The 16,064-nt window shown below is 37.8% G+C and overlaps 1 protein-coding gene and 1 long non-coding RNA gene across 7 annotated transcripts in view; both read right to left on the bottom strand.

Moving 5' to 3' along the window:
- LOC104864482 overlaps nucleotides 1-6,182 on the bottom strand; it is a 51,335-nt gene extending 45,153 nt beyond the window's left edge. The window contains exons 1-4 of one of the 2 annotated variants that reach the window (XR_004514324.1): nucleotides 6,101-6,182; nucleotides 5,798-5,945; nucleotides 5,454-5,565; nucleotides 2,172-2,236 (exon numbers count right to left, since the gene is read on the bottom strand). This is a non-coding gene — a long non-coding RNA (uncharacterized LOC104864482). The remainder of the gene's footprint in view (nucleotides 1-2,171; nucleotides 2,237-5,453; nucleotides 5,566-5,797; nucleotides 5,946-6,100) is intronic. The other variant, XR_004514326.1, reaches the window with a different exon arrangement.
- Nucleotides 6,183-6,499: 317 nt separating this feature from the next.
- Lrrc49 (leucine rich repeat containing 49) overlaps nucleotides 6,500-16,064 on the bottom strand; it is a 136,301-nt gene continuing 126,736 nt past the window's right edge. For all 5 annotated transcript variants that reach the window (XM_033756001.1, XM_033756002.1, XM_019208033.2 and 2 more), the window contains one exon: nucleotides 6,500-7,118. In XM_033756001.1, coding sequence (XP_033611892.1) covers nucleotides 6,915-7,118 — 204 coding nt within the window. In that variant the 3' untranslated portion in view covers nucleotides 6,500-6,914. The remainder of the gene's footprint in view (nucleotides 7,119-16,064) is intronic.

Genomic DNA, 16,064 nt, shown 5'->3' with positions numbered 1-16,064 from the left:
ACGCAAGGACCCAAGTTCAAAACCCGGTAAAAAAAAAAAAAAAAAAAAAAAATCATGTTGCATGATGACAATCATAGTTTAAAACCTTCACTAATTAATTTATAGATGCAATGGAATCCCAACAAAAATTCCAAAAGTCTTTTAAAAAATATGTTGGAAAGCTGATGCTAATATTTTTATGGCAATGTAAAGATATAAAACAGCTAAAATAACCTTTAAAGAGAACAACAAAGTTGGGCTATGGCTCAGTGGCAGAGCACTTGCTTAGCATGTGTGAGAGCCTGGGTTCAAGCCCCAGTACTGCAAAAAGAAAATTTAAAAGAACAAAGAAGTTGAAGTAGTTATATTACCTGATTTCAAGGCTGATATAGGCTGCAGTAAGACAGTGCAATATTTGTATAAAAATGGAAAGAGGAAAAGAATAGTAGGTGTAGAGAGACTATCTACATATTGATCAGTTGAGTTTCAAAAAGAAAAAGAAAAAGAAAGAAAAACTGCCAAGGCAACTCCTGGGGGAAAAGACCACTAGCACCAAGCTATGCTGAATGACTGAGTTTGCAAGAGAAAAGAAAGCGAAGTTTGGGATCTACTACACACCAACTGTACTGCTTATATGAAGGGCACTACCACACTGAGTATAGTAGCTATGACTATCAAGCTGCTAGAAAAAAACAGAAGAGAGAGAGTATCTCTGAAAACTTAGGGCAGGAAAACTGTTTTAAGGGGAACATAAAAGCCCCTTGTATTTAAAAATGGATGTGCAGGACTTTATTATAGTTCAAAATTAAAGTATTATATCTAGAACTTATATATAACTTATACAAATCAATAATAAAGACAATTCAAGTTTTAAGAAAATGAGCAACAGACCTCTCAAAAGAAGATATGACCACAAACACAGAAAAGTGTGAGTGACACAATTATACATCAGGGAAAATAAAATTAAAATAACAATGAGATGGCTAAGTGTAACCACATGAGAATTGCTAAAAACATTTTTTAAAGCTAACCACCAATATTGGCAAATATGTGAAGCTATTAGAACTCTCTATATGTTGCCAGAGCAGGCATAAAATTACATCACTAAAAAAATCTATGGCAGTTCCTTATAAAGTTAAACTTATAGATACTCTATCACCAATCCTACTGTACAAAATGATTTGTATAAAAATGCCTGTTTTCAAAAGAGCCCCAAGTTGGAAACAACCCAATAGAATGGATAAACAAATGATGATATTTTTATACCAAGCAATAAAAATAATGAATTATTGATAAATAAAACAATGTGGATTATTCTTTAAAACATTGTGCTGGGTAAAACAAGACAGACACAAAATGGTGCATATTGGATGGTTCCATTCATAGCAAGTTCCAGAACAGATAAAACAATGGAGAAAGAAATCTGAGCAACAGTTGCTTAAAGCGGAGGGGTAGGGATGGACAAAAAGAACCTTTCTGAAGTGATTTCAATGTCTTAGATCTTAACTGGGATATTGACTGTAATTTCAAAACTCATTAGATGAACATCTTAGTGTGTTTCAATATAAATAAAATTCATCTTAAGGGGAATAAAAACCTCTTGCACATAAGCCACCAAGTGTGAGCATGCACACACACACACACACACACACACACTCACACATTAGACGGCAAAAACTGAAAATTCTAGTTGTTGGTGAGTAAAAGGGACTACTGGAGCTTGCACTTCCCTGCTCACGGGAGAATTTGACACACATCACTTCAGGAAGCAGTGTGACAACACTGAGGACAGCTGCACATGTGCACAAGGCCCAGCAGTTCCACTGTGAACTGTGTGCCCCTCAGACACGCATGGGAACAGGTATATTCAGAGCAGAAGCATCTGCACCAGCTTTAAACTAGAAACCTCCTCATGTTCACCAACAGGGCAACAGACACTTAAATTGGGCACTGGCCATACGACTGAACATCATCAAGCAGCAGAGAAAAGGAAAGAACCATCATCGATGAGGGTGAGTGAGCCTTAGAAACATAATGTAGAGCGAAAAAGATGCAGGCAAAGGCATCACAAGATATCATTTATATAAATTTGGAAAATGTAAATACTCAAACTCTATGCATTTATGCATAAAGATAGGAATAGTATGAAAGCATGAATGAATAATAAACATGAAATTCGGTATAGTAGTTACCTTTAGGGAGGTGAAGGGGGTACACAGGGCCTCCGTCTCTATTTCCAATGTGTTATTTTTAAAATCTGAAACAAATGTGGAAAATATTAAGATGTATTATGCTTGGTGGTGATTGTAGGGTATTTATTTGAGACACTATTCTACATGCACTTCTGCATGATGAAATATTTCAAGATCAACAAAGAGGAGAAGTTAATCTGACTTCCGAGGTTTAGCGGAACTGCAACAAGGAATTAGTAAATAGTTTCATTGTTTCTTGAAGAGAAGCTGCAATGTATTCCACTCCCCAAGGAAGATTTATTCTTTAGAAGTCATTCATTCTTTGGGATTTTGAATCCATTTTAGCTCGTCCCATACAGGATCTGGGATATTTTGCAACAAAAGACACATACAATGAGCCAGGAAAACATAAATATAAAGGGAAAATCCAGACCAAAGATAACAAATATCCCATCAATAAAGATTGTCCACATTGCTATGACCAAATTTCAAACTTGGCTCTGAACTTCTTGGCGACAGCAAGCATTCCATCTCCAACTGATCCGTCAAAGCAGGTCAGGAAATCTAACCTTTGCTTTTTAAGGTTTAAACTTACTATTTTAGTGGGGAGTCTCTCTATTCTAGTCTGCATTTTGCCCTAACGAGCCAAACTCCTACCTTCTCTCCTTACCTTTCTTCTTCTCTCCTTTCTTCTTTCCTTCCCTCCTTCCCCTCCCTCCTTCTTTTTCAAGAATATTTGATTACATAATCTGGGATATGGAAGAACAAAACCCAGATCTGCCAAAAGAAGACATGTTTTTGGTCTGTTAAAAAACAATTACTAATAGATAAGCATGGAATTAATGCTATGGGAAGATAATAAGTATAATTATAATGAAAGAAATAATAAAGAAAACAATGAGATTTGACTACATAAGAAATCTTAGAAATTCCTCATAAGGAATGTAAAACTATGTACTATAAACATGAACTATATAAAGAGAAACCTTAGATAAATCAAAATTTAAAACATGATTATCTTTAAACAGTGACAGGCTTATTCTCTTAAAGATAATACAACAAAGCTGGGCATGGTGGCCCATGCCTGTAATCCCAGCACTTGGGAGGCTGAGGCAGGAGAGTCTGAGACCAGGCTGTGAGTCTGAGACCAGCCTGGGCTACATAGTGAGTTCCAGGTCAGTCTCAATTACATAGTGAGACCCTGTCTCAGAAAAACAAAACAAACAAAAAAAGATAATACAACAAGTACTTCTATGTCCTGAGGACTCCAAATTTTATATTCTAGCTCAACCCACACTTCTTAACTCTCAACTCTTATATCCACACCTACTTACTCATTGCATTTGGAGATTTAACAAGGGTCTCAAGCTCAATACATACAAAATGGAATCCCTGTTCTTTCTTCCAAAAGAAGCTCCATTCATAGCCCATTCCCATCTCAGTTGATGGCAACTGCATCTTTGCAGTTGTCTAAGCCACTGGCACCTGGCTTTCATAGTCCACAGTCAACCTATCAATCAATTTTTTTTTGTACCTAGGATCGAACTGGGGACCTTGTGCTTGTGAGGCAGGTGGCAGCACCACTGAGCTAAATCCCCAGCTCTCTATCAGTCAATTTTGTTGGCTCTCCCTCTAGAATACACCCAAGATCCAACCACTTCCTGATAGCTCTGCTGTTCTCCTTTCATCTGAGTCACCCTTATATCTTGCCTAGATCAGTATGCAATAATACTCTCCCAATTGGTCTCCCTAATTTGATTCTTGCTCTTTTTACCCTTCTGAAGTCGGTTCCATACATATTACTGATATGAATCCAGCCAATATTTTTATACTTTTCATTTATATGTAGCCAATATATTGTTCTGTTCATATATTCATATACATCCCATGTTAGTGTACCATACTTAATATTTTTCAGTGTGTACATATAGGTATATTTGAGAAATTCTTATCATTCATTTGTAATTCCTCAGCATAACAGCAAAACAAGAAAGTAGACTGGGAGAGACCATGGACCTTGGACAATGCCAAATGACAGATCTTTAAGGATAACAGTGAATGCAGCTCCTGTCCACTACTGATTGGCTGAAATATCCATGGATAAGTCATTGAACCTCTCTATGGCTCAGTTTAAGTGAGATGATGCATTAAAAAGAACACAGCAGTAAAAGAGCTTATGATCCGTATCATTCAGTGAGGAGAACAGTAATCACAGGAATGGATCAGGAGCATGCTGGGGCTGCACTGGCTCACATGCTGAGCCTCCAGTGGAGAAAAGCTCAGGAGAGTGGGAGCTAGTTCCATCCAGACCATCCTGGGACACAGTAGCACACTCAGGTAGCTGTAGATTCAACAGCAAGCCACTCATAGATCTAGCAGCACACTTGACCATGTAGCTCCTGGACCAGAAAATGGATGCAGCATCTACCTAACTGGGGGATACTGGATGTTTCTGCATTTGAGGTGATCACATTTTTCTGTTTCTACCTGAGATCCTCTTTGGAAAGAAAGCAATCCATCCACACACATTAGCTTGCAATGTGGTGTGCACCTTTTCCTTCCCTGAAAACTCTGGAAAGTCCAAGTGGAAAGGGAACTCTGTTCCCAGATCACCTCATTTGTGACACAGGACCGTCCTTCCCTTGATTACAGAGCCAGTAGACTCAGGTCCCCCAGTCCTCACATAGGAACTCCAGAAAGCAAATGGGTTTGGAGGAGAGATCAGATGGGCAAACGTAGCCACTGGGAGTTTGGGATCAGACAAAATAAGGATTCAAGAAGTAGTAATGAATGTGGCATAATGGAGGCGGACAAGGAGGTAGAGACCGAAGCAGGGAGGAATAGGGAGGCCTGGTTTCAGGAACAAGACAGAACTATTTGTAGGCCTGAAGCAGAAGGCCTGGATGGAGCCAGAAGTGCAGGGCAGGTTTGCTGCCAGTTCGCTGAATGCCATGACCTTGGTTTCCTCGAGTTCCTAGAATTCAAGTTCCTAGAACTGGGGAGGGCTGAGAATGCATGTGACGGTCAATCATTTGTGGCAGGAATGGGTTAGGTGAGGAGAAGGAGGAAATTGGACAGATTATTAATTAAACAGCCATGCCATTCATTTGCAAAGCCCAGAGTGAGCAGCAATTCCTAGACTCCCGACACAGCACAAGTTCTTACTTCTTTCCTACTGCTAGAACCCCACGAACAAGATATTCTTGGGTGACTTCTCAATACTCCCCTCTAGCTGGGATCTCATTTCTATACCAAACAAGAAGAGGAGAGATCTCCACTCACCAGCCAGATGAGAAAAGGGTCCATGTTTCAATTTGGAGAGCTGAAGGGTCATTAAACAAGGCTCCTACTTCTTCCTGTCCTGGGGGACCAACCTTAAAGTTGAACCCGAAACCTACAGAATAACAGACCCATTTATTGGGTTCTCGTTGTGTGCCAGGCATTAGGAGAAAGGCTTTGTATGCACTATCATATTTGATTGTCATCACAATTTAAGGATGAAGGTGCCATTATGAGGAAACAGGATGAGAATGGGTCATCAGTTAAGTGGTAGCTTAAGTGGTAAAATGCTGAGAACAGAGTGATTTAAATGCCTATGTTCAGAAAGATTATGTTCACCCACTAACCTTGAACGCTGCTTCCAAGGGAGGATGACAGAGATCTCAAGGATGAGGGTCTTTCTGAAGTCTGCAGAAGTGGAATATTCATCTTCCTTTCAAGTATCTCCAGCTTTGCTGTGTTGTATTTTCTCTCGTTTTCACATAAACTGGGGTTCTACCGACAAAAATCGGAGCAAATTGAAGAATTCCTCTGATTGACCTGTAAGACTGTTTTACTAAAGTTGTGTCATTTCTAGCTTCATTAATAGGCTGCACTCACTCTCCTTGCCAGCATAAACTAGGCCAAACCTCTGCTAGTGGCTTCTTTACCTGTTTGATCCTCAAGTGGAATTTTTAAAATTAGGGCCTTTCGCCCATGTATCTTTAAGACTTCTGAGGAGCAGGCTCACATGCACACCTAAAAAAAAAAAAGCCACACAAACAGTCAACAAGAGAAGGGAACACCTTTCAGAGAAGCAGACTTACTGGTTTGGGCTGCATCTGTATTCACCCAGGACACCCTTAAGAGCAAGCTTTTTCTTCCTCTCCCAGGATTTGCTCATTCCCATTTTCTCCACCCTCCTGTTGGGACAAGCAAGCACCCCTAGAACAAAGAGGTCTTCCTCCCAAGTAGGTGATCAACAACCAAACAATAAACAACAATGTGACAATGCCGACTGCATAAAGGAAGCAAACACACTTTTTAAACTAATGTATTCAGTTTATTCTTTACTCATAAAAAAAGAGCCTATTTTTGGCTTTGAAATCATGACATAAATAAAAAAGCATATGTGAAAATTATCAGCTGAAGTAGGTAGAAGCAACTCATGCTAAACCATCAGCAAACAGTATGTGCTTTGGGCTCCAGCAGCGACACCAGCCAGCAAGAACCAGATGCATGGCCAACCTAACTCCCAAGCCTCCTAAATTCCCAGAGGCTGCTCGGCCAATGTACACTGGAAATGAATCCTCCTTTTCTCCTGCTTTCCTTTTTAAATTCTAATTTTGGAACAGTAGGCAATAATGCTTCGATGCTTCTCTTTCTGGTTTGTAGGGTGGTGTTGTCATTTTAACACATTTAACCTGTGTATTTTCAACCTTGAAAAAAATAAAACTGCCCAAATCGACTCTAACAAAGCCATTTCTAGTTTTGGTCAGTTAGCTGCTGCAGGCAGAGCTTCATGTAGGAGTTCTTATTGCGGATTTCTATGACTGCGTCCCTCACAAGCTCAATGAACATCTGTGGCCAAAGTTTCTGCAGAGCTTCATTCTTCATATTGATTTCTGTGGCTTCCTTCACAAGGTCCTCTATGTACATCTTGCAGAATTTCTTTTTTTCTTTTATATCCTGTTTTTAAAAAGAAAACCTCATGTCACTTTATGACTAATCCAAAGGCCAAAACAATCATTAGATGAACCAGAAACTAGAAATAATCTCTTCTCCCTCTCCCACCCACCCTTCAGACAGGAATTCTTTTGTAGCCACTCACAACAGAGCACTCTGCTTGAGTCCAGCCACAGGGAGCTTAAAGCTTTCAGTCTACTTCTGCCTCTGTTGGACAGCTCTGTTGGAAAATGTGATTACTATTTCTCCTATCTGAGTTCAGGTGATTTAGCTCACACTGTCGGCTGAAAGCAGTCTCATGGCTATGTGGTTAAAGTATTAGGTTATGGACATTGATAATTAAAATTGGTAGAATACTTGAGATACTAACACTCTGAATTTACTTTGTTGTATAGGAAAGTGTATAATAGAACATTTGGACAAAGTTGGAGAAAGTATACAAGGAGGAAGAGAAAGTATACCCAAGTGTGGGACCCAGAACTCTTCCTAAGAAACAGTGCTCCCACTCAACTTCGAGGCCCGGCAATCTGCAAATGAAAAACCTGGTTCTAAACACAAGGGAAGTCTTGGGCCAGAGGATATGTGGGCATTAGGCCCTAACTTTCCACAGACACTAGAACAAAGCCATTTTGTGGGGACTAGAAGTATAGCCCAGTGGTACTGTGTTTGACTAGCATGGGTGAGGCCTAGATTCAATCCGCCAACACTGACCGCATCCCCAAAAAACCCATATTATTTAATGCAAGAGTTTTTGCTTTGGATGCTGGTACTTCTGTAGAGTGTTAAGTCATGATCATGACATGATCAAGTCACATCATAGTATACAGGAAAAATGCAACACCACACATCCGATCATTAGAACTGTAAGGAAGTAATTCATGTCAGTGGAGGAGAAAAGAAATAAAAAATGATAGCAAGACAATAGATTTAGGAAAAGGAGCCACTTAAATTTCCAGCTAAAATCCAAATACCAAAATAATTTCAATTAGAGTTAAATTAAAAATATTACAACTATTGTCATCAAAATTATACTTAAGATTTGTAATAAGAAAAACACTTATAATATGTTTAAGTGAAAAAGAAAACTAATAACATTTTGATAGGTTTGAGTTATATATGTACAAGTTTTTCAGTGTTCAGCCATGGCAGTCTAAGGTTTACACATCAGTATATAAATTTTACCTCCAATGAAGAAACTGTACCAAATATGGAACCCAACTAATCACATGGATACTGAACTATTTAGGGAGAGGGAAACTAATCATTTTTAAAATGTGGACACGTGGGTGGAGAGAGGGATGGGTAGATGCAAGGTATGTGGTGAAGCAAGTATGGTGCTGAGTACAATGTTAACAGTGCAGTGTAGGTTTTGAATGTTTACGGTAAAATCCCTTTAACTTAGCTATATGCTTGAAATTTGTATTAAAAAGTTAGAAAAGAATGGATAGAAAACTGCTTAAGAAAATATTCTTAAGTATAAGGTTGGGTTGTGAAACTGTTTTTTCCTTTTTTTAAAAAAGTTTTTCACCTTTTTCCAAATGTTCACCATTTTTAAGCCAAAAAAATTTTAAATTCCTCATTGATTAATGTGAAGTACTAAGTCTACTGCCCTGTTTCCCTAGCAGAGGCATATTTTGGAAATTTTCTTCTGACATCTAAGACATGTCAAAATAATCAGTCAACATGCAGGGGTCAACATGTTGATTTAATATAGTTTATGCGCCAAAGCAACAGGTCATTGGGTTGACCTATCCATAAAAATATGAACCAGATTTTGATGGTGATAAACAATAAATGGTTCCAGCTGGCTGCTTTTCTGATGAATCTACTTCTCTGACTCTAAAACACAGCCTTGGATTCAGTCACTTGGGCTCAGATGGCTGATGAGAGCAGTATCAGCTACTCCCTTCTCATAGTCAGTCTGGGCTGCACCCAGACAGCTAGCAGGATGATAAGTGGGAGTCACAGGCAATCAGTAACTAAAAGGAGTGACATTTTACAACAAGCACAGCCACTATGCATATTTAGTGAAAAAATAAAAAGAGTCCCATTAACAGGTGAATTTTTATAATAATGTAGGGATAGCAAATGTTAAACTTTTAAATGATGCATTCTGTTAAATCATTTATAATGCAAGTTAAAATGAACATTTTGTAATTGATGTAGTATAATTCTGTGAGTTTAAAAATTTCCTGGTATAGTTTCTTCCATTGTTTCTCTACGAACATGTCGATGCAGAATTGCATCTGTTATAATAACCCTTAATTTAGTAATTGTGTTTGAAAGCATTTTTACTTCATTTCTCCTCTCTTCTAAGCTAATTACTGTACCTTTCTGCAGAATGTACCCTGTAACTCATCAGCATCTGCCAGTACAACTCACCCTTCCTGTCCAGAATGATCCTGTCAAAACCACACAAAGATACACTCGTGCTGTGACCTGCTAAGGGATTGTTGCTCTTTGAATAAGGCTTTTTCCATTCCCAAGTGCTTTCACATTCCTATTTCCTTTTAGCCCACAATATGGCCACAGGGTTGGTTCATTAAGCAAGTACTTTACAAGTTCAATACTGATGAGAAACAATATTGTTTATATTATTTCTTTGAACTAGAAGTTTGTTATAAAGATGGTTTGGAAAAAAACATGGGTCAGCGGTGGGATTTTGTTATAGAAGCAATTTTAACTACAATGGCACTTGTTTAGGATTTAACCCATATCCTCATTTTAGAAATGGGAAACTTGGTTGAGAGACTCGGTCAGGATTAGACGTCATCTATTAAAAGTTGCTTAAAAATAATTCTTACCTCATTCTTGAAGAATTGGCAGGCTAGTTGGAAGATGGACTACACACATAGAAAGCTAACAACACAACAAAACCTACTCGTGTGTTGAATGAAATGATCAGCCCGTAAATTCATCAGCATCAGAATGCTCTTCACATTAGGATCACCAAGAAGTCCTCAGAAGGTACTGCAGTGTACACTGTGTCCAAGACCAGGAACAGGAACGCCTTGCTACTCAGCACGCACTCAATAATCCACTACATGCCTCTGAGTCGTTCACCCTAGTTTGCACTTTTCCCCATCTGTCTATGAGCAGAATTGGATTCTGTAAAGAATCCTTTATACCTTACAGCTTTTCTCTGATGAGTCAGGAGAATGCAGGGGGTACTCAGAAGCAACAGACCTTTAACACACATAACCAAAGTCTGCTTAACCTGACCTGTGAGGAACACACCTCAGTTAACTTTCCCAACAACTCAGAATGTACAGGAGAGAGTACTTTGCATTGTACTTGGCACTGCAGCGATTTAAGTAGTTTTCAAGATTTGGAGCATGGTGTAAGTGAAGGGTGGTTAAGGGGCCTAGGCATGGTCTCTGGTAATGAGCGGGAATCGGGCTCAGATCCAAGACTCCAATGGTTAGCCTACTGTTCTTTCCAAAATATTAGGTGGCTCAATCCTTCCTTTTTCCTCTGCATTTTTTCAAGACAAGAGTCAACACTGCCTGTCTTTACTTGTGCATTGCTTATTAATCTATCAAACCACTTTAATCAAGACTTTGCTCATAGAACTCCATTGAGGCATTTTCCATTAAAAAAAAAAACATGACCTTGATTGTCACATGAATTAAATGTTCTTCCTTTATAGTTTGTGCACTTGGAGTATTAAAAAATCATGTTCTACCTAACCAAGGTCATAAGATTTTCTCTGATTTTAAACATAAGAACTTTGAAGTTTTAGGTTTCAAACTTGGGTTTTCATTGGACCCGAAGTTAATTTTTTTGTTGCACAGTGTGAATGGGTTCAGTGTGTTTTTCTGACTGGATAACCCATTTCCTCACCATCACTTATTAAACAGACTGTCCCACTAGTTTGTAATGCCTCCTACTTGATGTGTAAATTTCCCCATGTGCACAGCGCCGTTCTGCCTCTCTATGCTGTCCACAAGTCTTTGTGTCTGTCCCCACACTGCTTAATTACAACAGATTTATAATCATAACTTGATAAGCGATAAGGCAAGTTCTCCTTGCCTCTACTCTGGTCTATTTCAGGCCTTTTGCTCTATCATACAACTCTTAGAATCAGCTAGTAAATTCCACAGATAACTCAGTACAAACTTATTTAAAACTGTCATATTTATGAATGGATTTAGAGAGAATTACCATCTTTATAATATAAAAGAAAATTTGTATCCAGGAATAGACTATTTAATTCTTCAATAACTTGCAACAAAATTTCATAATTTTCCCCCTAAAGAGTTTATGCATATTTATCATTCCTACAGTGTTTGTTGTTATGGTAAATAGTATCTTACCTTAAATTTATTTTTGAATAGGTAATATAAGCTTTATTCAATTGTTGTTCCCTACTTTTTTTTTTTTTACTTCTAAATGTTCTTTATAATTTAGGGAAGATGAGTTGAAAACTACTTTTCCAGTTTATCATTTGCCTTTGCTTATTTTCACTCTCCTTTTTCTCATCTCAAGGCCACATAATAATTTTGCAGTTTCTATTAGCATTTTTGTGCTTTTATTACAAACCTGAAAATCTCTGACCCATTTGGAATTTATACTGGCGTAAGATATCTGAATCTATGGTTTTTTTTTTCTTTTTTCTCAGATAGTTCATCAGTTCCCAAATCATTTATTAGATAGTCCACCTGACTTCTTTGGGATTATTCTTTATCATATAGTGTTATTTGCACATATACTTGAATTGTCCATTTTATCCATTAGACTATCTCTTCATAATCATCCTATCTTAACTGATAAGACTTTCTAATATTCCTTAATATACAGTACTAGCCTTTTTCTCATTGTTGTTCTTTTTTGGAGTTTTTAATGGGTATTTGTTTATTTTTTTCCATAATGAACTTTAGGATCAACTTGTTTAAATAAGCCTCAACAAAAACATTTTGGGGGGTATAATATTATATTTTTTAATTAACTCAAGGAAAATTGACATATTTTTCATGAGGTCCTTCCTATTCAAAACATGGTAGGCTTTTCCATTTGTATAAATCTTTTGTGTTCTTTGTTAATGTTTTAAAGTTTTCTTTATATAGATCTTTCATATTTATCATTATTTTATCATACATTAGTCCATTCTGTACTACTATAATGAAATAGCCAAGACAAGCTACTTTATAAAGAAAAGAAGTTTATCTTTGCACATAGTTGAGGCCCAAGGCTGAGGGATGAAGCCAGTGACGATGGTTTTGCTGTCCGAGCCCAAGGCACTGAAGGCATCACATGGTGAGAGAGGAGAGTACAAACTATCTGTCTCCCTATAAGGCCCCATTTACAACATCCATGGAAGGCTCCACTGGAATAACTGTTTCTTTTCCTAGTTCTAATTACATGTCAAGGGCCTTGCCTCTAAATATCATGGTTGGATTATTAGGTTTCCACTCTCTTCATATCTCCGGGGATTAAATTTCAACACATGAATCCTTGGGGGATCCATTCCATCATATTCAATACAGAGCATGAGGTATTTTAGCTTTTTGTGCTGCTGCTGTGAGTTAGGTCTTTTTTTCCACTGTATCTTCTTTTGTTTTCATTTCAGCTCCATTAATGAATTTCACAGATTTTTATAGTTTTTCAATTCATTCTCTTGGTATTATCAGGTATTTAATAATACTGTTTGTGAAAAGTAAGTTTAGTTCTCCCCCACTTTGATGTTACCATTAATTTGTCTCTTATCTGATTGTGCTGTCTGTATTACTGAATTATAATTGCGATGTTCGGTGTTACGGTCTGAGTTTGAAATATTCCCCAAAAGTTCATGTGTTGAAGGCTTGGTCTCCAATGCAGTAGTGATCATAGGACTGTAACCTAATCAATGGATTAATTCATTGATGGATTCATCACTCAATGGTTGATGAGGATGTAGTCAAAATGTTAGGAGGTGGGACCTCACTGGAAGAAGTAGGTCTCTGGTCCCTTTATTCTCTGAGTCTCAGGCTGCCATGAGATGAGTAGCTTTGTTCTATCACATACTCTATTCTGTCATAATGTTCGGCCTCACCACAAGTCCAGACACAAAGGAGCCATGCAACCACAAGCCAAGATAAATCTTTCCAGGGATTTAGCTCAGTGGCACCACAATGCCACCAGTGTGCTGCCTTGCAAGCATAACGGTCTGAGTTTGATCCCCAGTACCCAAAGGAAAAAAAAATCTTTCCTCCTTAAAGATAATTTCCTCAAGTATTTTGTCACAGCAATGGAAATGTGACTATCCCAATTGGTGTCCTTGTCTTGATATTAACTTCAATGATATTATTAGTGCTCTACTATTGTGTAACAAATGACCTCAAACTTGGCAGTTTCAAACACCACACATCATGGTTTCTCTGCAGCTGAAGTCCAGGTGTGGTGTACCTGTGTGTTGTGCTCAGGCCTTCAGAAGACTGCAATATGTGTTCCTTTTTGAAGCTCTTTTTTTCCAAGCTTATGTGGTTGTTGGCAGAATTCAGTTCCCTGAAGCAGTAGGACCAAAGCCCCTATTTTCTTGTTGGCTATGGGCCCAGGGATGCTCTTTGCCCCTAAAAGTACCTTGCACTTTCTGACCATGTGGCTGTCTTCAAATGTGACAGCAGATTCCTTCCAGGCCAATAAGAGAATTCCTCAGAGAAAGCCTGAGTGCTCTTTTAGAGGACCTGCCAGGTCAGTCAGGATCACTCAGGATAATATCCCTGTATTCACAGTCAAAGAAGGAATCTTAATTATGCAGTAACAGTCCCTTCTTGTCTGTGGTTTTGCTCACTGTTATCTGTGGCTGTGGTCTGAAAATATTAAATGAAAACTCCAAAAACACAATTTGTAACTTCTGAATAATTCTTATAATAGTGTTATATTATTGTTTGACTATAGTTATTATTGGCAGTCTTGTGCCTAATTTATAAATTAAACATTATTATAAATATTTATGTATGAATAGGAAAAAAACAGGGCATATGTAAAGTTTGGCACTATCATGGTTGCATGCATCCATCAGGGTCTGAGAAGTATTCTCAGAGGTAGAGGGGAAGACTTACTGTACCTGCAAAAATCCAGTTTTCCCTGCCATATTCTGTTGGTTAGAAGCAAGTCACAGGTTTTACTTACCTAGACAGGAGGGGATTAGGAGAGGGTGTGCTTGTGTATACACTAGGGGTGGGAATCACAGGGACCATCTTTGGATTACGCCTCCTAGCAATGGTAAGCTTCCAGAGTTTCTCTCCCAAGAATGACACCTACTATCCAATCTCCATGTACTCTATTTGAATTTAAATTAAGAGTAGGTGTGACATTGCTTTTCAGTGTACACAGAATAATCATTAATTACACTGAAAATTTCTTGCATTTCTAGAATAAAATGCACTGGCTGTAATGGTTATCATTCATTTAATATTTGTATTCTGTTTGATAACATCTTAAAAGGGCTTTTGCACCAACATTCTTAAGAGGTATCTGGTCTGTCCCTTCTTTTCCTGTGCAATCCTACTGGATTTTGAAATCAAAGCTAGTTATCTATTTTGAAAAATTTTTCCTTCTTAGTCAATATTCTTGAACAACTTGAAATCATTATAGTTATCTGTTCTTGAAGACGTGGTAGATTTCTCTGTGAAACCGTCCTTGCTTTCCGTGCAGCTCTTTAACATTTCTCTACATTTCTTTCATAGAAATTTGTTCACTGATATTCTCTAAATATATACATTAATTATTTGACCCTCAGAACCACGTGGATCCAGGAAGAGGGCTCATAATCTTGTCAGCTTGGCTTTCATGTTCCTCTTCCAGCAATACCAGGAAGCTTCTGCTGGTCCCAGAATTATGCTCTATCTCTTTGATATAGCCCTCTGACTACCTTTTTCAATCTCATCACTGTCTGCCTCCAACTCTACATCAACAACAAGGATTTTCTTATAGTTTCTGTCTTATCTGTGTTACGCTTTCTAGTGTTTCATTCGTATTGTGTTACTTACCCCTTTCGCTTTATCATATAACTATATTTATCCTTGAAGACTTGTACCAGAAAGCATCTTTTCCAGAAAGCCTCCCTTGATCTGGCTTAGACAGTCCTCTACTCTCTTGGTCTACTGATTTATAATTCCATGTCTATCTCTTCCATTGGACTGTAAGTTCAGTGAGTGCAAAGACATCTTCTTATGCTCTAGTATATTACACGGGGTACACAAAATAAGTTTTGAATAAGTGAAAGCATAAATGTAAAGAGAGCTAAGAAGAGATGAGTTGCTGCCAACTATTTGAAAGGGTTTACATATGGAAGACACTTGTTCTTTTTACACATATGGTAGAATGTGAATCACTAATGAAAGTTACTGAGACAGATTTAAGCTTGAAAGAAGCAAGAATTTCTTCCCATTGGAGTTGTTCGGTTATAGGTAACTAAGAATTGACCTTTTTTTCTTTCTCCCTCCCTATTTTTTTGGAGTGTGTGGGCGGGTAGGGGGCAGGCTGAGGATCAAGGCCAGGGCATTGAACATGCTAGGCAAGTGTTCTACCACTGAGCTACAGCCCCTGCCATTTCTTTCACTAGAAGAATTTAAAGCAGAATCTGAGTATCTTTTAGGATGCTATGAAACATTATTACATTGAATTTTCAAGTGATTTTCCAAGCTGTAATCCTTAGAACTCTATGGATTCCAGATATTTCAGAATTGAGAGTGGGTGAAGAGAAAGGAAGAGACTACAAAAAAAATAAAAACAAAAAACAAGCAACAACAACAAAAAAAAAATCAAATGAAGCTCTACATCTACTGCTTTCTCTAAAAACAGGAGCTCTGCTGTGACATACTGGGCTTTTAGCTACAATATGGCTTAATAAAGAACTCTACAATTGTTTAAAAAATGTGAAAACCAGTTTTCTGACCATTTCATTTATATATATAAATGAATATATAATTATATATATACTATAGTATATATATAATTTCATATACA

Source organism: Fukomys damarensis, unplaced genomic scaffold (assembly GCF_012274545.1).
Source record: "Fukomys damarensis isolate Sample0158 unplaced genomic scaffold, DMR_v1.0_HiC HiC_scaffold_25, whole genome shotgun sequence".
Taxonomy (NCBI): domain Eukaryota; kingdom Metazoa; phylum Chordata; class Mammalia; order Rodentia; family Bathyergidae; genus Fukomys; species Fukomys damarensis.
This window is presented reverse-complemented; position numbering and strand designations above follow the sequence as displayed.